This window comes from Pelmatolapia mariae, linkage group LG20 (genome assembly GCF_036321145.2).
Source record: "Pelmatolapia mariae isolate MD_Pm_ZW linkage group LG20, Pm_UMD_F_2, whole genome shotgun sequence".
Lineage (NCBI taxonomy): Eukaryota > Metazoa > Chordata > Actinopteri > Cichliformes > Cichlidae > Pelmatolapia > Pelmatolapia mariae.
The window spans coordinates 7,477,303-7,502,538 of NC_086244.1; the positions used below are offsets into that span (position 1 = coordinate 7,477,303).

Consider the following 25,236-nt stretch of genomic DNA (forward strand, 5'->3'; position numbering starts at 1 on the left):
AAATGTCTTGCAAAACAACCCTGTTTACAAGTTGTTTATCAGATTGTTCTTATATTTTATGATTGAATTTTTGATAGTCAAAAGCTCTCTTTCAGAATCACTTGTAATCATAGTGTAATTCAATAAGTTGCATTTTTAGTACAAGTGTATATAAAACATTAATGTATGTATGTGTGTATAGATAAACTTCCCGTGTCAGCATTGCATCTTTAATAAGCAACACAAATCAGTCTTTTCCAGGTTTGCCATGTGCTTTTTATTTTTCTGTCATTTCATTCATAGTTTAATTCATTTTATTTGTTACACAAGACATTAGGCATTGTTCACATACTAGTGATCAAACAAGGACAGTAAGTTTTCTACTACTCAGTCTATTTCTTTTGTCAATTTCAAGGGATATTTGTCAATAGTGGTTTTCAAAGGCCATACTAAACAGTACAGCCACACATGAGGCTTTTGTTTTCAATAAATAAAAAAAGAGGATAGTATCTGATGCTGAGGAAGGGTGGGTGGGGGGCTTCAGATATATCTATGTTCAAGAAGTAAACAGTATTCCAGTTATTACCAGATAATGTGTTTCCAGGATGAAGAGCACACACAATGTTGAATGACGCACAGTGTGAACACACAGCTGTATCGATTTTGACTCCAGATCTATGACTGCTGCTGTTGTCCCTCCATCAAAACCTGTTTCTTAGGAATGCTAATAATCATTAAATCCTGATGCAACACTGGAATGATCACTAAATCAGGTAAACATAACACATGACACAGCAAATAAACAAACAAAAGAAATCGGTGTGCATAACGTTTCAAATCCATTTTATCATCAGAACGTAAACTATTAGCATAGCATATTCAGCATTTGACGTAAACCCTTCCACAATACGTCAGCGAAATTCAAATAAATAGAGCTCAAAGATAAGACACGTCAACACCCCAGACGCGATAACTTTGTTTAGAGTTGTCAAGGCGGTGGTCGCGGTGGATAAAGTGAAATGGAACCGCTTCAGTTTTCAGTAAAGTAAAATGGTAGCATCTCGTGTTTGCTTTGATCCATAACGAGCCAAGCCACATATCAATCTGACTGTGAGTGTGCACTGCAGAGATATGAGGAACTGTCTCAGGTGTACAATAACACCTCTGACTTGGTAGGAAACAGCATCCTCTCTATAGTGTTCAGCCAGCTCTGCAGAGCAACATACACCACCAAACTTTTAATGTCAGCAAGCTTTGCCAATAACAGAATCACCAGTTTTGGCACAAGACTGGCCTCCCACTACATGTTAGTAAAAACAAAGCAGTCAATGTTTTGAATGGGTCCAAACATTTGAATTAGACCCAAAATTAAGGCTACAACCAAATAAAAGCATCTTGGTTCACTCTCATGGGGCGGCACTTGGATCTGTGTTTTCATACTAATGTTATGCTACAGTCTTTTGAAAATTTCTTGCTTTTCCTTCTATGTCACACTACAATTTTTTTTCTGAGTTTTAATCCCAAGGGTAATGACTTATCTCAATGACAAACACAAGGGTTGAAACAACCAAGACACAATCTGGTGCTTCCACTGAGAGCCGAAATTTCAGTCTTCACTCTCTTCCCCCGCAAGTGAAACTTCGCCAAAACAACAATCTCCTCACATACATTCTCATCCTCACGGCACATTTCCTCGCATCTCGACATGTTCTTCACCATTTCAAAATCTTCCAGATCTCTTCACAGAAACCCTCACCTAACACAAGACAAATCCTCACCATGCCTTTTTGCCCCAATGTTCCCTTTTTTTCGTAAATGTTCAACTTGAAGACCACGGTTTCATCCTCTGCTCTGTAAACTTCATAACTTCAGCCAGTGAAATGTGCACCAAGCATATAGAAATAAAATTCTTCAATAATTTAAAGTGTTAGAAAGTAAACTATTTAAATTCAAAATTGACATCACACAACAGAGATAAACAAAGAAACTTTTTTTTGTGTGTTTTTCTTTTTCAGGAGGGAGGGGTTGACAGTTAGTAGCCACTGGTTAGCTTGCCTGCTAGCACAGGAAACACAACAGCATTGCAAAGTGAGCACTATCAGCTGACAGAACAGCCCATTTATATGTAACTTTTCATCACATTTTTTTGTTTTGTTTTTTTCTGTTTTTGCCCGACCAACAGATTTTGCCAAAATGAGCGGCATCTATTGAAGAAACACAGGTAAAAGACCAAGTAAGAGAAAAGTGAAAGCAGGGTTGACAGGAGTGATGCGTGGAATGGTCCAGCCTTCATACCGCAGTGTCATTTGAATCTATGTACAATACTACTGTGTGTAAAAGATGCATGCACGTCCACTGGAGGTGACCCTTCCAGAGGATTCTACACTAAGCCGTTACACATCTCTCATGTCAGAGCTATCTGTTGAGACCTCTCGGTGCCATCAACCTTCCATCGACCTAACCTCTGATATGAGGAGAAAGATGTTACAGGAGGAATGAAATGCTTTGGAAATTGCCAACAACAAGTAATAAATTCACCTCTAATGATAATAGTTAAGACATGATTATACTGTAAATTCTACAATGGAATGAAAAACCATATCAACCCTGCTTTTCAGTGACAGAGAAAGGGAATGTGAGCATTTGAAAAGTGTGTATGTGTGTGTCTGTGAGCATTTATGTGTCTGAATGCGTGCCAAGAGAGGGCGAGAGAGAGCGACGCGAGGAGGTGGAGGCAAACGGCTGAAGACAGGCTCAGAAGCTCAGACGCACACCCTCTCCACCACTCTCACATTTTACCCATTTTGCTTTTAAAGCACTGTTTAGGCAGCCCCGGCCCTCTACCGAAAGCCCCGTTGCCTCCAGTTTTGCATCCACCTCCTTTCCCGGCCTTGCCCTCTCTCAGAAGCCCCCCCTCTCTAGCTCACTGCTCATCCTCCCCAAACACATCGTTCTGTTTGCGTTTCATGTTCTCAAAGTCAAAGTCGCTCCCGGTCATGCGTTTGTAGATGTCCTTGATGTCATTGCAAGTGGTCTCGAAGTGAGTGGTGGCATCGTAGGACCTTGATGCGAAGATCTGAGGAAAAAGTTAAATAACAAGACTTAGAATTTACAGCATTGCTAGCAGGTCTGTGAGGCTGCAGTGCTCATTTCCAGCTTCACATTGTTATTCAAAAATCTACAAAAGTAGCTTTGCATGATCCTTATTTATTGTCATACCAGGCCTCTGTGCACCTGCTCAGTTCATCTGTCTGAAACAAGCAGATCTATCTCTCATCTCCTAACAAAGCTTTGTAAATGACTGAAAACAGAGGGTTTAAACACAACACAGCTCTGTGTCTAATATGAACATATTAGGGATATCCACTCACAGTGACATCATACAGAGGCAAGAGGAAAAAAAAACTCTGAATCTGATTGTTTAGAGCAGTCTGATGCTTGCAGCTAAAATTTCAAGCTGGCACCTAAACGCCTCACGTGCACATACAAGCTGGCTTCAAAAGTGAGTCAATCCCCACAGCCTCCTATGCTAACATTTTAGAGCAGAAACAAATCTGGGCTTTATTTAAGGTCTTTTGGGCTATTTTTAAAACAATTAACTGTCAAATATCTTGCATTTAATTGTTTTAAAAATAGCGCATTTAGTGAGTGAATTCTACCGTTCTGTATGGAACTTAGCACTAATTAGCAGGTGTCTGCATCTATTTTATGCGCTCATACAGTTTATGGGTGCCTCTTGCTAACCAAACTTGTTAACTTGAAAGCAATGCAAACTCTCATCCATTTCTGGGTCCAAAATAACCAAGCGGGCCAGCTGTTGTCCATAAAATTGAGGCTTCCAAAAAGGAGATCACAATACAAGTGACATCACTAGATCATCACTACAGCCATCTTCTATGCACAGTCTATGATAGAATGATAATTACCTATCTAGTACAACATTTCTTTGCAACAAAGTGGTCAACTGACCCTTCAACGCAGCCGTATTAGTTGTGACAGCGTATTAATTTGTTATCTTATAAAATACAATATTTTTTCTGGATGTTACCCTTGGAAGAAATGTCTCACCTGGCTCTCAGTACCGTCATCTGTGGGCTCATAAAGGTCGCTAATAGCCACAAACCTGTGGGGAAAAAAATGTGAGTTATCCCAGTTATATATACATCCCCCCCCCCCCCCCCTCATGTAACTATAAACATACATGAATTTGAATAAGCAACAAGTAAAATGTGGGACTGACTTTTGGTCGATGGGCTCCAGCAGCTCCAGAGCTGGCTCAATTTCATTCTCAGGTTCACTGGTTTCCACTGTGGTGCTGACAATAGCGATGTACTTCCCCTGGGCCGCCACGTTGTGAGCATAGGAGATCATGCACACATAGATGTCTAAAGAACAGACAAAGGAGTTAACAGGAAGAGATGCTTAAATCAAGAGTTAACTTAAAGCTGGATTAATTGACGTTTTTGTCCACTTGGAGGCAGCAGGAACGAGCTGTATACACACTGACATGTTATCTTCCCAGTTGAGTAAACAGTTGCCTGTTTATATAAGCATTCATCTGGAGTCATGTTTCTAGCCACCTGCTGTGTGTCTAATATCTCGTTTCCTTTAGCTTTGCTTTTGTTTCCATAACTTTTTAACAAAAAAAATCTCAGGGTTGCTCCAGTATATGCGCCAGTTACTTTTTTAAATTGTCTTTCTTCTTCTTCTTGTCAAGCAAGTTGTCTATAGTGATTATTTTTCCTTCCTTCTTTCATTTTTTCCAACTTTACTGTTTAAATCAGGTGAGTAACGGTGATAGTAAATCAAAACAGTACAACTGAAACAATTAGCAGAAAGGTGCTAAAAGGCACCGTGGAGGGCAACTGCAGATCTCATCACTTCTAGTTTGTCACATTTAACATGGAGTCTGATGTTTATTGATTAGGGATGTTAAAAAATAATCTAAATTTAATCTGTAGGGGACTAAATCTGCACCATTTCTTTGAAGAATAAAAAGCAGAAATATTGAATATAGAAAATATTGCTCACCTGAGTTGCGATTAACCTGATTCTGAGGAATGATGATCTGACAGGAATTGGCATCATTAGTGTTTTTGATGGGATGGCTGAGGATGCAGATCACACGGATCACCTGACCCGCTTTACGGACACGGTCTGGGATGTAACTAGGGTCGCAAATGAGCTGCTTACAACGAGCCACCTGCAGTGGGAACGAGACAGTAATGATGTGAGTCTGCTGGCTAAGTGTATTTGGCTGAATAAACCTTGGGCGTAACCACTTTAAAATTTGTAATGATACTGTTAAACTTGCGTAGCTGTGGACAATAAAGCAGAATCTGCTTTACCTCGCCCTCAGATTTTACTCCAATCACTTTTCCACCTTCCATCACGATCTCATCCACAGGTTTGTTCAGCATGTAGGTTCCTCCATAGATTGCACTCAACCTAAGATTACAAACGAGTACGATCCGTTAACTCGAGGAGTGGTTTTGATAGTTATGACATAAGTTTAATTTAAGTTAAAATACCTGGCAAAGCCCTGTGGCAGTTCTCCCAGACCATAGAGGGGGTAGAGATAAGGGCTCTTGCCATACCGTGCCAGTGATTCACTGTAGAGTTTGATACGGTTGATCGTCTCCAAACAAGGAACATCAAGATAGCTGAAGTGGAGCAAAAGCAATGTGAGAACCCCATTAGTATCTGTTTAAGCACATAATAACAATAAACCCTTGGTATTCCCTGATAAGAACATCTGTGACTCATATTTGAAAGCATGCAACTGTGACATTAAGCAGAAATAAACAATTAAACGGTTGATGATGGGTGATGTTGTTCTTACTCATCTGTCCTGTAGAGGGCCAGGGCGTGGCCAGTGAAGTCAATGACATCCTGACCGAGGTCAAACTTCTTGTAAACATCCCTCATCGTTGTGGTTTTGGGGTCCACGCCCTCAAAGGTCTTGGGGTCATTCTCATCAAAATTGGCCACAAAGACTAAAAACTTTCGAAACCTCCTCTTCTCAAACATTCCCATCAGATCTGTGAATTCAAACCGAGGTTTCAGCACTCTACTGTCGACGTCATCGCGTGCAAAACGTGATGAGACAACGTTCAGGTGACTTACTTGAAGCTAGTGCCTCAGTCTCAGTTGATGGCACCTTGTAGATCTTTCCTCCTTTGTAGACAAAGCTGCCTTCCACTACTTTAAAGTCCAGATACCGTGTCACTTCTGTGTATAGCAGCATCTTTACAAGCTGACCTGCAATCAGGGAGGCAAACACACGCAACATCTTACAGGGGATTTATGGCTCTGTGTTAAATCCACACTACATATACAACATAACCACAAATCCCTTGAAAGCCTACGACATAACATGCTGTAACATGACGTGCACCTCCCAGGAAATATAACTATATGTCGCGTTAACAAATCCCGCAGCTATTGTATTTCGCCTGCTTAGTCTGGTCGATTCCTCCTATGCATTTCCAGCTACTTTTTTACCCTAGTTTTTGAATGGATCGCTAAGAGGACAACAGCCACCGCCTTAATGTATGAACTCAGAAATGTCATCAGATTCCTGGTGGGGGATTTTAAAAATTACTAGAATAAATACAAATATGATGGCCTCTGAAAAAATACTGATTGGAACAAAGATTAAAGGCCAGGAGAGAAAAAAGTCCCAGCATTTTATTCCTGTCACGAATGGCACTGCTTATAAAACACCAGGACATGGTAAAACACCACCCACAAGCATTAATGCTGGCAAAGGTGTTGGCCACTTAAATAGGTTACATTGCAGGGTCTCTAGAGTCACCTAAACAAGCAGTTAGTGTGTGACCAACTCTGAAGAATTAAAGCATTCTGCAGTTACAGTATTAAGCTCCAGAATTACCCTGTTGAATAGTCTGAAAAGCCCTTTGGCTCTTGTGTACTTATCACGTGCTAACTTTTATGGCATTTCTTTATATAATTAGCAACAGGATTCTAACCGTTGGCCATGAGAAACTTGGGTATGAGGTCAACGTTCCAGTCACGTCCTCTGCCCATTGACTCAGGTGGGGTATCTGGCAGACTGAAGCGCTTGTACAGCTGTGGAAAAGGACAGGAAAGTCTGTGAGGCCCATTGAATCTGAGGCTTTACAGAGGATAAAGCAGTTAGCAAATGAAGACAGTAAAAGGGTGACAGATGGGACTGGAAGTAAAATGAGATATACTGAGAAACATTAAAAGTTTATTGATTGGTTTTATAGATCCCAGAAGTCCTTACCTCCTCCAGGGGTGTAATGGAAGAGCTCTCCCCACCGTAGTAAGGGTTTCGGTCCATGTGCAGAACCTTCTTGCCATTCACGGACATGATCCCAGACAGAATGCATTCCTGCACGAAAACGGATTTATTTATCCAACACATCAATCACATCAATAACTCCTAGGTAAAAAACAGCCCTATAATAAATCCTTCTCTTGTCAAGGCTCCAGTGTTTTAGAGATGTGTTGAATCATTCATTGAGGGGTGTAGTTTAAGTTGTCAAGATGAGAAATGTTTCTAGTATTTGGTCTAGACCTTTTTACAGCATATCATTAGAGATAAGCACGCCGCTTAGTTTAGACACTGAATGTAAATGGAAGTAAGGAGGTTCTGACAGAAGGATGCGGGGGACAGTGGAAAAGATGTACGCATGCGTGATTGTCTTAACAACGTAGCTACGACAACAATAATAATAATAATGATAGTAATAATGTTATTAAAAATGTATTACATAAAAAAGAAAAATTCTGTGGATATGCATCGTCGTATTTGATTCCATTTATAAAACTACCAGAATATCCGCTTCCGTGTCTGCAAAGAGCTGGGAGAATAGCACAGAAAGCGCACTTCTGCCGCAGAGGGTGTGATGAATGAAAGGAAAGTGCGGCGATAGTGGCAGCAGTGAAAAGCTCTGTCATTTAATAAACCGGAGCTCAGGCCTGCGCCAACCTCAGGATGGAGGCCTGCCTATGCAAAGAGGACCATGACACACTGTAGGGTTACGCCTAAAAGATGCTGCTGGGTGTAACACAACACTGAGCCGGCTGTGACTCTGGGAAAGCAAACAACTCCCGGTCGAGGAACTATCTGCTTCTCGTCGTGTAGAAGCAGATCAGCTGGTGCGGTTTATTTCCAAAGCGCATCTCTTATGATAAATTTCTAATGTGACACGCACGCCGGGATGCAAGGGGCTTTCACTCTTTGGCTAGGATAGAGGATAGCGGGCCTCTGGTCTGGCTAAAACCGTCATTTGGGAAGCTGACACAATCAATTCGGTGTGTTTCTGTGCAGACAAAACGAAGCTTGACTACTCACTGTGAGTCCGGTGCCCAAAACGATCACATCATATTCCTCATCCATGTTGTCTCACCGCCTCTCCCGTCTCGCCCTCTTTTTGCCTTGAGAAATGAAGGGTATTGAAAGCAAATAAAATTGGTTAGTCCACAAACCGGGTAACTGTCTCTCACTGTCTCTGCACAGGTCCTTTAAATTGCTCTTCAAAGTTAAATATTATTTATTAATCATTGGGTATAAATGACCAATGGAATACACAGTCACACTGTCACCGGCGAGGACGACCAAAGATGGCCCTGATCGTGGAGCAGTCTAGAACAATGTCACTGCGCGTCGGCAAATAGTGCGCATCCTCCTTCCCTATTTCCCATCCTGCCACACAATGGACTCAAGCTGCAAAGCGGGAGACGCCGCTTTGAGCCGGCTTTGGCGATAGTTTATTGTGCACACGGACTGTGCTGTTGTGGAGTTTGGCTTTTGTTTTGGGCCATTTTGAAACCACAATGTTTGTGTTCTCTAATTTCTTATTCTATCTTTCCTTCCCAGTTGTAGGCGCAGCGTTGCGTGGATGAAGGCAGAGATATCCTTCCGCTGCCACAGCTGTGTGGATGGGAGTTGCTTTCACTGACTGAGCGCACGCACTCAGGCCTTTACAGCAGGGGTGTTTCCAAGCTTTTCTTCTTTCTTTTTTTAACGGGGTGGTACAGGGGGTGTGGGGTGGGGGACCAGGAGTAAGGCAGGGGATCGTAATGTTTGATCGGATTTAAATATTGTTAAAGAAAAGTGTCTTTTCTGCAGTCCTGTCTCCTAATAAAGTGTTACAATTAAAGTAGTGCTGCAAAAGATTTGTATAACCTTTCTGCAAAGTGGCTAAACAAGCATTTAGGCCTCTTTTTTTAAGTAAATGTCACATTCCTATTTAAGTATTTGTTTTGGCTGTGAAACGCTACCAACAGTCCCAAGTAGCTAAAGTAAAAGTATTTGTTATACAGAGTTAATTATGCAGTCATGATCACTGAATGATTCATATATTATCCTTTTTATGTTACCGTTATGTTGAGGTTTATATATGCCTTACATTTGACAATATCACATAGGAGTTCAGCAGTAAGATGTTAGCATAATTATGCTTTTTGGGACAGGTAAAATGATAAGTAACTACAGCATTAACATAACTGTTATTAGGCTACTGTTTATTTAATTATTAGTAACTATACATCTCTGGCTCTCTTTCACAATGAATCTTGCAATGCAACCCATTGCAGCACACGGCTGCCCCTCTCTGAGCCTGGTTCTGTTGGAGATTTCTTCCTGTTTAAAGGGAGTTTTTCCTTCCCATTGGCACCAAGTGTTTGCTCATAGAGGGTTGTTTGATTGTTGTTGTTTTTTATTTGTATTTTTTTGAGGAGTGGCTTTTCAATTAAAGAAATGTTTAGACTGATTTATTTATCTATTTATTAATTACTTATTTGTAATTGTTAGGACATGAAACAAAGAGGGAATTTAACACTTTAACTCTTAAACGCTTAAGAGTTTCTTGGACAATTAGGCTACACCCTAAGTGAAAGTGAAAAAAAGAAAATATGGATATAAATGAAGTAATAATGGAAGACTCTTTGTTTAAACGCACACACACACATGCACACACAAACACACGCACACCATACTTTAAAGAATCAGTTGTTCTGCTAAGCAATGTGCTGATGGTACTGTAGCGGTTTCTCTCCTGGAAATGTTAAACTGTTCTCGCCGAGAGCAAAGTTGTAGTGTGTCATTGGTGTCAGCAGCTGCTGCGGGCTGTTCGGGCTGAATGAAATAAGCAGGAAGTCATCTCTTCAGCATATGACTGTCAGGTGGTGTGGGTCACGTGAGCATAGAGCTACGGAAAAGTCTAAACGAAAATGGCAGGTTCGAGGAGCTGCACTCGGTTAATGGGTGTTTATATTCTACTTTTCGCCCCTTTTTTCGCCTTGGGGAGCGCCACGTCTCAAGTGCCTTTTCTTATGTGGTCCAGTGAACGGTAATATTTAGTTTTTCTTACTTATTCATTAGGCAGAACTCACTTTAACTACCGGCAAAGTTATCTTGTATGCTAACGCTAATGCTAACTTTGCTGCCCAACCTAGCAAACACCAGTCGTTTAAAGTCTAGATGCTAAATATCTAGAGGAGTATTTACACATAAATTGTAGAGATTTGCTTGTGCGTTTTGTTACAATTTGTTCATAATGGCCATCCTTTTATTTCTTAATTTTGAAATAATCCACAGAAGTAACGAGTCTCCCTGATTTAACCCCCTAACCTGACGCTCTTTAGCGCTAGTAGATATGTTTATGCTGATGTTGTTGATCTTCATCTGCGAAAAAGCAAAGTAAGCTGTAAGATCAAACACATTTACACTACAGACAGTGAGTTTTGCAAGGGTACTACACTTCCTTAGGATGATGCACACAGGAATTTAAAATGTGGAAGTATACTACTGTATGAGGTGGTGTGTTAAGCAGGAGGACAAAGCAAGGCTGATATATCAAAATAGTTTTCTTTGATGATAGGATGAATATCCGATTCCTTATTTTTATTTTTGTTGTTGTTGTTGTTATTTAGACATTTCTTATATGTGTATAATGTTATGCCAGCTTTACAGGAAACACAGTTTTGTTGGGGCCTATTCAGAGGATTCATTTGATTGACTAATGGGTCTCTTTTAAAAATGAAGTACTGTGCTTCATAATAAAAGCCGCTGGGATTTTCAGCATTTTCAAAAAATGTGTCAATGCAGCTGAACCACTTAATATCACAATTCATCTTTATTTTTTTCTTTATGTTTAGCTTGCCACCACTGGCCTCACCTGCAGCTGGTCATATAGCATCTTATGAGCAGCTGAGTGCCTACCTCACCTCTGCCTTCAGCTCTGGCTCCCACACTGTGCTGCTGTTCTTGCAGGACAAGGTCAGTACCTGACACATAAACTAGATTCTGGCTCTGTAATGGATATGTTTATGTCACTAAATTGTTCACCATTTGTTGATTTGAAAGCTAGTCCTTTTATATGCAAGTTGTGCAAAATGGGGTAGTTGTACTGCATTCCCATGTGACACTGCAACAGTGTGGTGTGACAGTGAGTTTTGGCATCACTTCCCATTTCTCAGTTCCTCTGTGATACATTGGGTCTTTTTTTGTGGTGGTGGTGAACACTCAGTGTTGTGACTGAGCCATATATTTATATTTTCCCATGTGATATTTTTAATCGTGATTGTAATCGTCATGAAATTGTCATTGTAAATCCTCTATAACTTTTAATCAACTACACAAACACAAACAAGATATTCCTTTGCGTGAAAAGCATGAACGCGACAATGATTTCATTACAGTTTGTTGTCAATTGAGGTATTGTGGAGCCGCCAGTTCACTCATATTTTGGCACACTAGCATACTGTCATTTTGTATTTTTTTAAGTATGTTAAATACAAACTGAGCCATTAAAAAAGAATTTCTTTAAAATAATGTCTGATTATGAATGGCGTTCATTCAATTTAGCTGCTAAAATAAATTAATTGCTCGTGGGTTAATGGGACCGATAAATGTTTTTGTTGTTTAAGTCTTCCTGAATTCAAGAAACTTTTTTTTTCCTTGTTTGTATTTAGTTAAGCAAAGATGACTTCACAGTCTTTGGTGGCGTATTTGGGAATAAGGAGGACAGTGCATTTAAAAACATTGAGGTATGTTTTTATAGCCTATATGTTAGTCCAAAATTAATATAGTTTTTCCCTAGACTAACAGAGACTTATAATTCTGCCCACTTGATCCTTTTCAGGATGCAATGCAGACTTCTGCATCAAAAGTGACACTGCCCTCCTTGGAGTGGTCTGGTTCCTTTAACATGGCAGCTCTGCTGCAGGAGAAGCTCGGTGTTTCGCCTGTGCTCGTCGATGCAGACACTCTCTCACATCTGACTATCAAAACGTCTGCCAGCAACCTCCTGCTCATCAATCTTCCTTATTGTAGCAGGTGCGATTTTTTTTGTTGTTCAAAATTATATTGAATAATCAGTTATCTGTTTTTAATTAATACTTAAAGTGTATTATTTTTAAATTGTTTTGTAGCTTACAGAAGTCATGCAAGGAAGTCCTACATGAGAATGGTATGTTTTTAAGCGTTGAGGTTTAAAAACATTTATAATTGCATATGACATTTACAATTACAAATGTGTATAATTGTAATCAGCATTATATGTTATATTTTGATTTGTGTATAATTTGAATGCATTTTGCTGTCAACAGATGAGATTATTGGAAAAGTTCTGAGTTCAATGAAAGCAAAAAACATCCCATACACTGCAATATACACGGGATTCCAGCCATCACGAGTATGTTTTTAAAATTAGTCAAAACGTGCCACATTATAACACATTCTCAATGTTTGGGTATTTTTGAGAATGAACAGCATTTTGATAACTTTGCAGGTGATTTCAGAAACCCCAATTTCTGATCAGCCAGTGGGTCGGTCCTTGCTACAAGCAGCTGTTTCTGAAGTTAAGCCTCCCATCATGTTTAATGTATCTGGTGGTCCCTGCATAATGCTGTGGGCTCAAAATCTCAATGTCAGCCTGGGTCCGAACTTACCATGGACCGACCTTGCTCAGGAAACACCTTCCTTGGTTGGATCACTGTGTAATGGTAGTACCTCACGGTAAAGTGGCCTTTCATTATTTCCCAAAGCAATATCCAGCCTGTGATGAGTTTACGGTTTTTTGTTTTTGTTTTTTTGTTATTTAAAGAGAAATAATCAGTTGCATGTTTGTTTGTTTTTTCTCATTTCAGGCTTGTTCTTACTTACCAATCAGGCTTTACATTAAGGTAAGGCAAAAAGTTGCTTATTAAAGATTCAAAATTGTACCTTTTCAATTAGTTAATAACTCTTACGTGTCCCCAGCATGTGCTTTTCAATTTTGTGCTTAATGTACCACAGCAATAGTGTTTTTATGTATTTGTATTTACTGTTTAAATATCACGCTCTACACCCCTGCTTTTCCAAACCGGTTCTTTCAGTGTGTGTGGCTTTAAATCCAGCTGAGCCGCTGCTGCTTCTGCCCACACCCAATTTAAAAAGAAGTTTGTGAGTGACAGTGTGTACTAATGGGTGCAGCACAGGGCTGGCATGAATGAGGCATTCTGTTGCTTTGCTTTCTCTAAGAGATCACTTTGTTCTACAATTGAAACACAAAATGACATTTACCTGACATTTAAAATCTTGGAGTCAACAGCTCGTTTGGTTCACTTTGTTTGTAGCTGATGCATTTTAGTTATTTTTATTTTTATTTTGCACACATCTTGGAAGCAGTGAGCAGTGGGGGTTGTCACTATGGACATTTTAGCTCAAGGACTATTTTCTGTCTAGTTTCAACATAGAAACTTACACAACTAGGAGGCCAAGCCTTTGTGCAAGTATTAAGCAATTTGATGTTTTTACAGCTTTCTTATCACACAACAGAGTTCATAAAATGATCATCTTGAGGCATTTTTATAAATAGGTTTGCTAAATTAATGTGGGTTTATGTTTAAGTGAATAAATGGGATCTTCCTGTTTAATTCTTAGTAAGAATGCATTTCAAAAAATGAAGTATTTTGTTGAAATTCCTGAAATCACGGCTTCCATTTGAAGACAGTTCTCTTTTTCAAAAACAGTTTTCTTGTTTTCTAAAAAGTCAAAAATAACTTTCTCAATCTCTGCAGTAGAGATATTATTTCCATGTAATATTTAATGTTTCAGAATTTTAAAAAATATATATTTTTAATATCACTGCTAGCATCAGTTTATTTTAAAATCCTTCACGGATATGTAAGAGTTTAGAACAACTAGTTTGGAAAGAATAGTTAAACAGTGATTGTGCTTTTTACACTGATACGCATTCTGACCATTCTTCTCTTGCTGATCTCCAGTTTTTCAATGAGCAAGCGTTTCTATTCTGTCTCTGCACGAGAATGGTTCTCCCTGGATGCAGTTGAACTGCAGCACGCTAACCTTCATGCATCTTACATCGCGAGCCGTGACATCAATGCTCCCGCAGAGTATTCCTTTCATTGCCAGTCAGTTGCCACCTTCGGAGATGCCCTGCTCAGCAAAAACATAACAGAGGGAAATTCATCTGAATGGAAGCTAAATTTTATCAACTTCCAGGTACAAATATAGTGCCGCATTTGCTAATTTTAAAGTCAAACACCAATGCATGAAGAGGTGTGTTGATGAAGGGTTTCTTAAATAATTGTTTTCTGTTTTTTTATACAGATTCAGGGCTTTGGGTTGTCCAGCACAAACTTCTCCTACGCCAGTGACTGTGCAACCTTCTTCACCCCAGCAATTTGGATGGGACTGGTGACTGTGCTCCTTACGCTGCTAATTTTAGTGTACGGTCTGCACATGATCATGCAGATTAACACCATGGATCGGTTCGATGACCCCAAAGGCCCATCAATTTCAGTGCCTCAGTCAGAGTAAATAACTTTTTTCCAAAAAAAAAAAAAAAAAGTAAGAACATCCACTCCTCAGTTTTTGAGTGCCCCTTTGTTGATCAAAGAAAGTATCCCTTTGCCTTCTAGCTTTTGTGTTTTTGGGTCTTTTTCTTTAATGTATGTTTCTTTTGAGTCCTTCCACAGTTATTTTGGCACATTCCACATCATATTGCCATATTTTACAGGTTCCAGAGTGTATTTTTTATGAGTATTATTTTAGAGCGTGTGCCAGATACAGCTAGTATTTTTACTAAAATAATTTGCACACATATCATGGAATGACTTCCTTGCCAACACGAATGTGATCGCTGAATGCTGTAGGACCGTTTCAGACCTCAGTTCTTAATATATTTTTTTTTTATTTCCCCAGCCTAACTGTAATTTAAAAACTACTGTTAATGAAAGAAGTGCCTGTGTATATAAATGATCATTTGTGATGTGTTGTGTAGTGCTGCTGTTTTTCCCAATAACATACCTTGGATTCGGTTCTGTTGCCACTCGTCATGACTTAAATGGCAACACTGGCAACACCAATGTTTTCTTGGCAAGTAATTTATTTGTATAAAAGGACTTCATTTGCTTTTAAGGTTTACCCTTTGCTTCTGGGTTATCAGCTATTTTAATAACAGTGCCTTGTTTTCAAAAAATATTGACGTGCATTTGCAATGAAGTGCAATATGCTTTGTTTAGTTGCAAATAAATCTATAAATTCCTAAGTAATTCTGAAGTTGTGGGCCCCTCAGTTGCAGTTGTTTTATTTCATTATTTTGAGGTCATATATAGGCTGAAAGATACCTGCAAACTAAATGTAGGGTAAAGCGGATGTTTCTGTTCGACAGGACGGGCATCGCTACTTAAGTGGGGAAGCGTCTTGAAATTTAGATATGCAAATTCATAAAACTCGAGAGGTTCAATGTTTTGCATAAATCGCTGGGATGAAAAAATCCTTTGTATCAACTGAGTGCAGTTTTCCCAACTCTTGATCAAGCATAAATACAAGCTATCCGCCACGCATAATGTAAATTCAAGTCTATCGAAATGTGGGAGCTTTAATAAAGTTTACCAATCAGCGTTGAACAGGATATGCTGCTCGGTTGCCATAGTTACAGCAAGCAAAAACACTACGACGGTCACAGGTGTTGGACAGCTAGAAAGTAGCTAGCAGTATTTTTCCTCCTACTTGGGTTTTCGTTACGTTACCAAACGTTTGCTTCAACGATGCTGACCGCTCCTGCTCAGAGAGTGTGTTTTGGGAGCTCACTGGAGAGGAGGCTGTTTCCTCTCCATTACGCGCCAGACCGGCTGGGGAACCAAATGTCACAACAGGGACCGCCACATGTCGGCCCGGGAAGCTATGACAACCACGAGGTTTGTGTGTGAGAGAAAGAGTTAAGGGGTACTTTCACAAGTTGTTTTACATATTTTTCCCCTTTCTTTCTATGCATGCAGTTTTTATGTCCACGTGACCGTTAAAGCTAATTTAGGTGATGCTTCAAAATAAGTCAGCTACAGTAAGTGCATCCAGATGCAGGCCAGCTGCGGCTGACTTTTGGTGAATGAATGGTGTATTCAGAATAATTATTTACATACTTGTTTTATAAAGTAGTGCTTCTAAATGTTTGTTGGTAGTTTGCCTCATTAACATCTGCTTCCTCTTCCTTTAACGGCTGCACCCTTTAAGTATCCATCTGACCCAATATTAATATCCTCTTCTGTCACACCAACCCTCCTCATATCCTCCTTTACTACATTCATGAAGCTGCTCTGTGGTCTTCCTGTTTTTCTCCTGTCTTGTGCTTCACATTCAACATCCTCTGTCTCACCTCAGCCTTGCCCCTTTTAACTTTGTTTCCAGCTTCTCCAAACCGCATATTGTAGCAGGTCTCACTACCACGTTGTAAACCTGCCCTTTCAACTTTGCTGCTTCCCTTCTGTTACAAATCAACCTGCTCCACCTTGCCTGCACTCTCCTCTTTACCTCTCTCTTGTGTTTTCCATTAATAAACTTTCCATTTCTATCACAGTTTGGCACCATACTTTATGACATACAGAAGACACCTGGGAGTAAGAAAGGATATAGTCTCTCTGCAAGGACTGCTGTGCGCTTTCCGCCTTGTAACAAGGTGCGTTACACAAAGAAGTTTCCTGTTCTACTGAGAGCACATTAAGAAGTGTATTAACAGCCTTACTGTATATCAGCCTAAGGGTCATTCCACTTGGACTGTCTACTTACAGCCTTAGCCCGTATTAACAGTGGTCAATGTCTCCAGGACTTGAAACTAGCTCCACTGCATAAGTGTCTGAAATTTGTGTCATTTCTAAGGCCAGCAGGAGTGGTTGCAAACATAAGTTGGTTTGCAAAAAAAGAGAAGCCTGTGAGAAAGCCACCCTACTGCTCCCTTGATTTCTTCTTTGTAAATCTTTTCATGAGTTCAGTCTTTTTTAAGGTTCAGATTTTGATATATTACGACATTTTGCTCCAAACCTCTACATTTATTTCCATGTTGCCATGAAGTGACTATCTTAGGACATCTTCATATTGCCCAGCGGTTTCTTAAAGGTTTTTTACTTGTTATCATGGTGTTGTATTTTTTAAATATATTGGTTTTTTGGAGGCAAAAATGATTCTAGGACTATAGAATGTATAAAAGATGGAGGGAGCTTCCAGGTCTGACCTCTGTGGCTGGAAAAGGGCTTCCAGTTGGATAGAAATTGGCCTTCGGCCACCTTGCTCTGCATCCTTAATGAACACTTTCCTGATAACTTTGGGAACACACCCGCTAGTTTCTGATTATATTGAACAGAATATTAAGTCAAATTTTCAAAATAAGATCATTCTAAGAGTCAGAAAAGAGCTTAAGTTCAATTGGTGATGAGTTTGTGGCTTTACAGTTAAATCCACTCCTCAGTTATCACATCTGATATGAAAACACCAAGGTGGCAAAAATGCCCAGCTCAAGGCCTCATAAGAGGACTTCATCCAAATTTTATACCACTGATAATTAGGATGAGGGAGTAGAGTACTAATTTATCAACTGTCATTAGCAAACTTGTATCCACAGACATGACAGGTGCTTTTCAAAGACATATACTTTGTAATTAGTGTTAAGTAACAGACTAACAGAAGACTAGAACTTTGCTCACCTAAAATTAAGTATAAACATGTTGGACAAACCATGTTTTATGGGGTTTTTTCAAATGCTTCAAAAAGGACTGAGAGGACACAAAGGTCCAGTTCAGTGATTAAGATGAGCTCCAGGATGTAAACATGCTTAAAAAAATACTGTAAAGCTGGGAATTTTATCATGAAAGTATTTTATGCTTGCAATTTTCATCTTTTTTTACACAGTTAATATTTAAGACCGTTTTAAATAGGAGAGCTACACTGCAAGCTAAAGTTGTGGGGTATGAAAGAATAAAAGTGGCCCTTCACTTAATATAAAGTTGTTGATGTGAAAATGATCAAAATGTAATACAAATTTACGCAAATCTTTTCCTGGTTCTTAATGGGCCTTTGCTCTGTGTTTACATTAGCATGACTGGTCTGCTTACGGTATTGGCAATAAATCTTCATTACTCTGTCAGCTATCTGGTAAAATTAAAACCAAATGAACTCAAATAGTTAGAAGTCACTGTATTGTACATGTTAGGGGGGCTGTCAAAACATTTTCTGTGCAAGTATAAACCTGCTACTGGCTTTTTAATATGAAGATCTTTATAATCCTTCTGATCACCAGGCAGTGACCCCTTCACCGTGGCAGTACCAGCAGGATCAAAGTGGTTCTAGGGTCTCTCCTCCTGGCAAAATAGCTTTCAACTCAACAGCACAGAGGTTCAAAACCACACTGTGTACATCTGAGAAGAGTCCAGGGTGAGACAGAGAGAAACTGACACGTGGCTGAAATGTTACGGTGCTAAACTGAGCTGACAGATGTTATTTTGTGACCCAGCCCTGGGACGTATGCCCACGACAGAGTGACAAACAGGAAAGTGAGCTGGCCCATGTGCTTTGGGAGACCGGACTGGTCCAGCCTGCCTCAAATAGGCAAGAAGTCACTCAGGGTGAAGGTGAGTGAAGTTGAGAAATTTCATGGCCTTAATTTTGCTGTTACACAAATTTAAAAGGCACAGCCAGTTTATACATAAAGACCACAGATATCTCTCTAGTATCAGAAATGTTGTCTCTCTTTAGATGTGCTGATTCTATGCACGATTACTCAGATAAACTCACTAGCTGTAAGCCTGTTAGCCTTTAATTTGGTGTGATATTAGGTGTGCTCGTCACCTATACCTGTACAAAACTACATGTTGCTGCACCAAAGAAATAGTGATATACATATTTTATTTTTCCTCCCACAGCTTGCCAGTGAAAAGGAGTACCTTAAACAGAGGAACAGAGTGGCCTACCTGAGTTTGTACTATTAACCCTGAAGGTCTTACATGGAAACCTATCGTGACACTGGCGAAGCAAGAAGACGTTTTTTTTGTTTTGTTTTTTATCTTTCCCCTTAAAATATAAACAAAATATCAACATGTAAGTTTTTTTTTTCTTTTTTAAAAGAAACCTAATTTCCTTTAATTACAAAATGACAGGATTCCTATGTGACCTGTATGTTACATAAAGATGTTGCTTACAAAATAATGTAGGACAGATTTTTAAACAAAGAGAGTTCCTGCTGAAAAAGTGACACTTAACACAACAAAAAAAGCCATCTTCTGTGGAAGTCAATCTGCAGTACTGGTCCCGCTGCTGAGGCAAAGCAGTCGCTGGTCTCAGCTCACGCAGCAGGTTTCAACCCCGGGCCACTTCCCCTGTGCAGGGAATCACTGACTGGACTGTTGTAAGCACCAAAGACTGGAGCAGATATGAGTCTGTTGCTTTAAGCTTCGTCCCGTCTCATTTCTTCCTCCTTACTTTGGGTTTCTTGACCGGCCGGAGGTACGGATTGTCGATTACATTGTCCTCACTAGCCTTGGTGGATGGAACTACGCCGCTGGGAGGAAGCATGGAATTCTCTTTGTCAGCTCCTGGATCATCCTGAATGATGGAAATGTAAAACAATCAATATTAGCAGTGGATATATTAGCAGTGGTATATTTGAAGGGCATTCTGGGAAACTTCTTGCTAACTGTTGGCATAGATACCAACTTATAACTACATGGTAAATAGAAAACTTGAATCAGAGTTAAGTTAGGATTGGATGCAACCTATTATGATGTACCTCTGGGTGTGGGCTTCATGCAGATGTATAAATGCCATTTTAGATGTGATTAGTTTAGCTGAACATAATGATTGATAGAAATTTGCCTATGAACACACTAAAAGTCATTTACACAATTATGAATTCTTTGAAATCAATGTAAAGTAATGAAAGTTTGATTTCCAGCATTAACCAGGATACTAATAATAAGTAACTAGAGCATGAAATACTACTTGTTTGTTTGTTTTTTTTAGTATGTATTAAGTGAATGAAGCACGTTTCCTAGCTTCAGAAGTGCATTAGCTTTATTTTAATATTTTAGCTGCTAGCTATTTCATCCCATTTCTAGTCACTCTGTTAAGCTGAGCTGTTCCTTGGCTGTATTTTCACATTTAAAGGGGGGCTGTTATGCACAACACTCAAAATAATCCTTATTAATCTTTTACTGGACTCTTTGTATGGCCCCCCTAAATTCAAGCAAGTCAATCCCCAGAAAAATCCAGCCACCTTAAATTTGGCAGCACCTCCTAAGCAAACTGCAGATGGCTGGGGCTTCTGTGCTCACAGCCAGAGCTATGTACTCTGTTAAGGATATCCACTCTCACATCTCTCTCACCATCATACAGAGCCAAGAGTCTGTGAGCCAAAAGCCTGAGCTTTTGGCTCACAGGTCACCTGTGCTGAATCTTTGTTTGAAACTTCTTTAATATGAGCATCCACCATTGTAACAGACAGGGTAGAAAATAAACAAGCATTATAGGTCCAATTTAAAGGGTAAATATGAGGATGATATCAACTTTCAAGTATACATATTCAGCATAAACAAAACTTTCCTATTTTAAAACAATTACTTTAAATTTTGTGACGTCTTGATGGCAACAGAACTCAACCAGAAAATGGAAATGCACTATGACATCAAAACCCCTATGTTGAAATTACTTCAGTTTCATAAAGCCTCTTCTTACTTCGAAATTAGCTCAAATAAATGTTCACAAAAGCTCCATTATTAAAGTCTATGGAAGGCTTGAGTAGCTTTCAGTTCCTGAGAAAATCTACTGGTTTTCTGAGAAACTTCTGGCACGTGTTTGTGAATACATGTACTGAGCATCTGTACTGAGACAAATATTCTCTCTGAAAATCTGATAACCCTGTTCAACTAATGGAGCTTAATACTGAAAAAAATGACCCTGAAATTCTGTTATCACAGTAATGAAATAGATCAGATTCTCACTTAAATTTGTTCAGGCTAATCTGCAACAGATCTTTCTCTGTCACTCCAGTAGCAGTAAGAGAAAATCCACAAAAATTTAGAGATCAGATGATTCTGTACGCCTGCCAGCAGCAATTTTTTTTCTGTTGCTTAAAAGTTTAATGTGTGATACAATTTTAATTTAACAAAGATTCAAGATTTTGTGAGATATCCCAAGAAGATATTAATTTGCTTTACAATTTCTATATATGCAGTTTATACCATATATACTATATATATATATGGCACACCAGGTCCTGGCCATGGAGACTTACAGTAATGGCGTTTCCTGCTGTGTTCTCGCCATCAGTCTGGTCATCCTGCTCAGAGGAGTCCGTCTCCTCCAGAGCCTGCAGTTCCAGCTCTGAGGGCAGGAGGGCACTGAGATATGGGATGGTGCTCGGCCGCGCTGCGATTACTGACGACAATCACAGGAAGCAGAACTCGTGAAAATGCAGCATGATTCATTCAGTAATCATAAGACATAATCTGGCTTTAAATAAAGATCAGCTTACTGAGAATCACTCACATGGGAAGGTAGTGATGTCATCTTTGAATAGGCTTTGAGTTTCTCCAGTCTTGGCAATGAAGCGTGTGAGTGCTCGTTCCACGTCTCTCCTCTGAGTTGCTGCCTTCTCTCTCACCACTTGGTAGTCTGACACGGGTTCTCTGAAAGTCTACAGGAAGAAAAACTCTTAAGTGGCTTAATTTTTAGTACAGTTGTACTTCTATAATACACAATCCAGCTTTCTAGGGATCTCCATAATGAAGTGGAAAAGTTCTGACTCACAGGTGTTTTGATATACGTGTGAGGGTCGGGGAATTCTGGGAAGTGGCTGGGGATGTGGGCTGGATGTGTGCGCTTCTGTCCAGCTGACAGCGCTTTGGGAGTCACAGGAGCATTTGTCACAGGAGCTGAAATTAAAAAAATAAATAAATAAACATTTTTCACATCTAAAACCACTGGATCAAAAGGTCTTAGGTCATTCATTTTAATACTAATAATGGAGAGCTGAGTTCCTACTTACGGGCAGTTATGACCATCCTTTGTGATCTTTTAGCATATACAGGCAAAGTATCAACATTGAAACCTTTAATGACACAAACAGAATATATCGAATCAGTATTGTGTTCTCTTAGCAACGTTTAATCCATATGTGTTATAGGAGGTCTTACCCATTTCAATAAGCGTGACCACTGTGTCTGACAGTGTCGGGACGCTCCTGGCTGTGTGTTCACAGTATGCTTTGGCACATCGACCTATTTCAGTAATATCTAAAAACAGAGACAAAAATAATCAGTTCTGTAAACATGAATCAACAACCAACTGCAAATTCAAGAAACGTCTGCTCTGAAAATAGTCTACAGGGGCTCAGTTATGTCAGTTTCTCAGCTTTTTTTCACCAACTTCTACCAAAATTATTCCCGTTAGTGTTTATTTAAGACTTAAGACTTAAATTAAGTAGGTTAAATAAAGTGAGGTGTACTTGCACTGGTGTTCAGATATATATTGTAAAAGTGGCACTTAAAGATTTACAGCTTTCCCAGTGGATGGTGTACACTTAAAAATCATACATACAGCTCTGCAACATCTCAGTTAGGGTTTCCACAGCTGCCTTCTCTGCACTCTCGAAGCCACTCTCAGTCAACAGGGCGCTGACAACAACCTGCAGAGTGCGACGGCGTGCCAGGAGGTAGTTTTCTGCAGGGCTAGAAGTTGCTTTACCAGCACTTCCACGCTGGAAATAAAATAAATGTGAATAAGGGTATACAACAGAAATACATAGATATGCTGTTGTCTTCATGAGAAAAACATCTTACTATAGTCACAACACACTTGGGACTAAAGGATTCTTTAAAAGGCTAAATAAACAGACACATGGTTCCAGAATCTTTAACTGACTTACAGCTAAGGGGCACATGGACATTAGCTTTTGTAATTTGAAGTATAACAAACAGAGAGTAATGAGCCAAGCCTTGCAAATTTACCACACAGTGCATGTTTTTCCCTTTGCTTGGTGGGCACACCAATATGCCAACAATGTGCACGTACACTAAGGTTATGAGGGCTATTACTATAATGTTAGAAATAAATGTGACTTTTAACAAATATAGTGGCAAGGAGACGTTAAACCTACAAAATTGTCATATTTTCTACATTTCACAAACATTTCTCAAGAGTCCTTACTGAACAGACATATTAAACATTCCCAGTGCTGGTGGTAAAAGTGGGAGAATATTTGGGCTCTGGGTGATTTAAAAAGACATTTTGTTTATCTGAATCAATTCTATAATGATTAATTTTATATTAATATTAAAATGTATTGTTCCAATTCATCATCCAGCTCTTAGTGAGCTTAGGATGGTGGACATGTTTCTGTAAGATACATTTGTGTAATTGAGAGATTTAATTTTTGCCACTGCAGCAAACTGCATTGTCCCTGAGGTACTAAAGCAGCTCCAAACTGCAATGCTCACTCTATTGATTACACTGGAGACCGCTGCAACAGATCTGAGTCAAAGTGATAACACATACTGCAAATGCTCACTGAACCTTCCCCAACCATGTGGACAGAAAACACGTTTAAAATCTGCTGCTGTATTTATTGGGAAAAAAACAACAAACAAACAAACTGGACTGTCCTCAACATTTTGAATCCAGACTTAGTGGCATGGTTAGCTCATGTAAACGTCAGGGATATCAACAAAGATCAAACATTCTTTTGAATTTTCGTTTTTTTTTCGCCAGCATTTTTAGATCAAATAGGCACGATTTATACTTTATAGGCCGAACAAAACAGACAAACATTAAAGCTGCCTAGGGGTGGTCTGACTGTTGGATTTCTTTGTATTATTGTAGGGTTTTTTGTCTATAATATAGAGCGCCTTAAGGGGGGTGTTGCTGTGAATTGGCACTATATAAATATAAATAAAACTAAACCGTACTGAATGGTTGTGCCACTTTATTATTAATAATAAAGGTGCTATATAAATAAACTGACCTTGTCTAAAATATTATTAATAGCCATCCCTTGTAGTTAGCAGACAGATGCGAACAGCTCGAACGGTTTGTTGGTCTACCCCAAATATCGATGAAAAATACAAGAAGTGTTGCTAAACCCTTCATTCTCCCTAAATGTAGTGTTTGTGATATTGGTATAGACTCTATTTGTTCACAGCTGTAATTTAGATGAGGATGTGCCCATATGTTAAGACTAAAGAACATGTAAAACGTACCTCTTCCTGTCACTGTAAGGACACAAACATTTATTCAGACAAGGTAAGCACTGACATAGATAAAGTTAACCCACCTTATAGTCTGTAAAAACCTATTTCAAGCTTTCACCGGACTAAATCATATTTATTTAAAGTTGTTAAATCGAATTAGGACTTCAGTGCAGTCTGACTGTTAGCCAAGCACCGTGAATCCGGCTCTACATGCTACATCCGCCTCCTCTCCGTGACCCAAAAAACCATTTCTTACCGCTCCCGCATTCAGAGGGCCTCCCGACGCCACCGCAGGATCCGCCATCTGCAGTTATTAGAAACCTCCTCGTTGTTTTGACCAGATTTATATTTGTATTTCTCCGAACACCGCTTAGCCGCCGTTAGTAAACACGGCACGACTGTATGACGTTATTTCCGCCACTCTAGCGGAAGGCGATCGTATCACACACGTTGTTTGTCTGTCGCCCCCAAATGTTCATCTGTAGAATTACACCTGCTTCAACTTGCTTCTAATTTGTGAAAATCCTCTGCTGTAAAATTAATATAGCAGCCTTTTAGTTATTTGTAATACAAAATAAGTACTTGGAAAAGGGTATTTGTGATACTTTTTAAAATATATTTTTCAGTCATACTCCAAAAAGTTGATTCTGTTCATCTGACGTCCAGATGAACAGAATCAACTTTTTGGAGATTTACTTTCCTGGATGATTGAGAATGCATCAAGACGTTTTTCAGTCATCGTTCTAA

General features: G+C 39.4%; 4 protein-coding genes across 4 annotated transcripts; 2 read left to right on the forward strand and 2 right to left on the reverse strand.

Annotated features, from left to right (window-relative positions):
- Positions 1–232: 232 nt before the first annotated feature.
- On the reverse strand, positions 233–8,615 carry gdi1 (GDP dissociation inhibitor 1). Its single transcript, XM_063463603.1, has 11 exons — positions 8,324–8,615; positions 7,250–7,357; positions 6,972–7,071; positions 6,106–6,240; positions 5,822–6,020; positions 5,511–5,642; positions 5,328–5,427; positions 5,011–5,182; positions 4,220–4,364; positions 4,048–4,102; positions 233–3,055 (listed from the first exon to the last, which is right to left on the reverse strand). Exons 1-11 carry the CDS (start codon positions 8,366–8,368, stop codon positions 2,903–2,905), a joined length of 1,344 nt encoding a protein of 447 aa, XP_063319673.1. The 5' UTR covers positions 8,369–8,615; the 3' UTR covers positions 233–2,902.
- Positions 8,616–10,184: 1,569 nt separating this feature from the next.
- On the forward strand, positions 10,185–15,396 carry LOC134618564 (V-type proton ATPase subunit S1-like). The gene is made up of 10 exons (XM_063464020.1): positions 10,185–10,322; positions 11,131–11,251; positions 11,947–12,021; positions 12,117–12,310; positions 12,406–12,443; positions 12,583–12,668; positions 12,765–12,991; positions 13,123–13,158; positions 14,242–14,479; positions 14,588–15,396. The coding sequence occupies exons 1-10, from the start codon at positions 10,204–10,206 to the stop codon at positions 14,795–14,797; spliced, it is 1,344 nt and encodes a 447-aa protein (XP_063320090.1). The 5' UTR covers positions 10,185–10,203; the 3' UTR covers positions 14,798–15,396.
- Positions 15,397–15,774: 378 nt separating this feature from the next.
- On the forward strand, positions 15,775–19,277 carry LOC134619461 (ciliary microtubule-associated protein 3-like). The gene is made up of 5 exons (XM_063465293.1): positions 15,775–16,179; positions 16,836–16,934; positions 18,549–18,682; positions 18,762–18,879; positions 19,171–19,277. The coding sequence occupies exons 1-5, from the start codon at positions 16,030–16,032 to the stop codon at positions 19,234–19,236; spliced, it is 567 nt and encodes a 188-aa protein (XP_063321363.1). The 5' UTR covers positions 15,775–16,029; the 3' UTR covers positions 19,237–19,277.
- A 139-nt stretch (positions 19,278–19,416) lies between these two features.
- taf8 (TAF8 RNA polymerase II, TATA box binding protein (TBP)-associated factor) lies at positions 19,417–24,900 on the reverse strand. Its single transcript, XM_063465292.1, has 8 exons — positions 24,746–24,900; positions 22,841–23,000; positions 22,438–22,536; positions 22,290–22,352; positions 22,052–22,176; positions 21,791–21,938; positions 21,537–21,679; positions 19,417–19,849 (listed from the first exon to the last, which is right to left on the reverse strand). Exons 1-8 carry the CDS (start codon positions 24,791–24,793, stop codon positions 19,709–19,711), a joined length of 927 nt encoding a protein of 308 aa, XP_063321362.1. The 5' UTR covers positions 24,794–24,900; the 3' UTR covers positions 19,417–19,708.
- Between the last annotated feature and the right edge of the window lie 336 nt (positions 24,901–25,236).

Coding starts and splice junctions, on each gene's coding strand:
- LOC134618564 (XM_063464020.1), top strand. CDS start 10,204: ATGGCAGGTTCGAGGAGCTGCACTCGGTTAATGGGTGTTTATATTCTA. Junction 12,444..12,582: donor GGAAGTCCTACATGAGAATG/GTATGTTTTTAA, acceptor TGCTGTCAACAG/ATGAGATTATTGGAAAAGTT. Junction 13,159..14,241: donor CAATCAGGCTTTACATTAAG/GTAAGGCAAAAA, acceptor GCTGATCTCCAG/TTTTTCAATGAGCAAGCGTT.
- gdi1 (XM_063463603.1), bottom strand. CDS start 8,368: ATGGATGAGGAATATGATGTGATCGTTTTGGGCACCGGACTCACA. Junction 5,428..5,510: donor CTGCCACAGGGCTTTGCCAG/GTATTTTAACTT, acceptor TTGTAATCTTAG/GTTGAGTGCAATCTATGGAG. Junction 4,365..5,010: donor TCAGGTTAATCGCAACTCAG/GTGAGCAATATT, acceptor TCTGTTCTTTAG/ACATCTATGTGTGCATGATC.
- LOC134619461 (XM_063465293.1), top strand. CDS start 16,030: ATGCTGACCGCTCCTGCTCAGAGAGTGTGTTTTGGGAGCTCACTGGAG. Junction 16,180..16,835: donor GAAGCTATGACAACCACGAG/GTTTGTGTGTGA, acceptor TTTCTATCACAG/TTTGGCACCATACTTTATGA. Junction 18,880..19,170: donor AGAAGTCACTCAGGGTGAAG/GTGAGTGAAGTT, acceptor TTCCTCCCACAG/CTTGCCAGTGAAAAGGAGTA.
- taf8 (XM_063465292.1), bottom strand. CDS start 24,793: ATGGCGGATCCTGCGGTGGCGTCGGGAGGCCCTCTGAATGCGGGAGCG. Junction 21,939..22,051: donor ACACGTATATCAAAACACCT/GTGAGTCAGAAC, acceptor TTCTTCCTGTAG/ACTTTCAGAGAACCCGTGTC. Junction 19,850..21,536: donor CAGCAGGAAACGCCATTACT/GTAAGTCTCCAT, acceptor TCCATCATTCAG/GATGATCCAGGAGCTGACAA.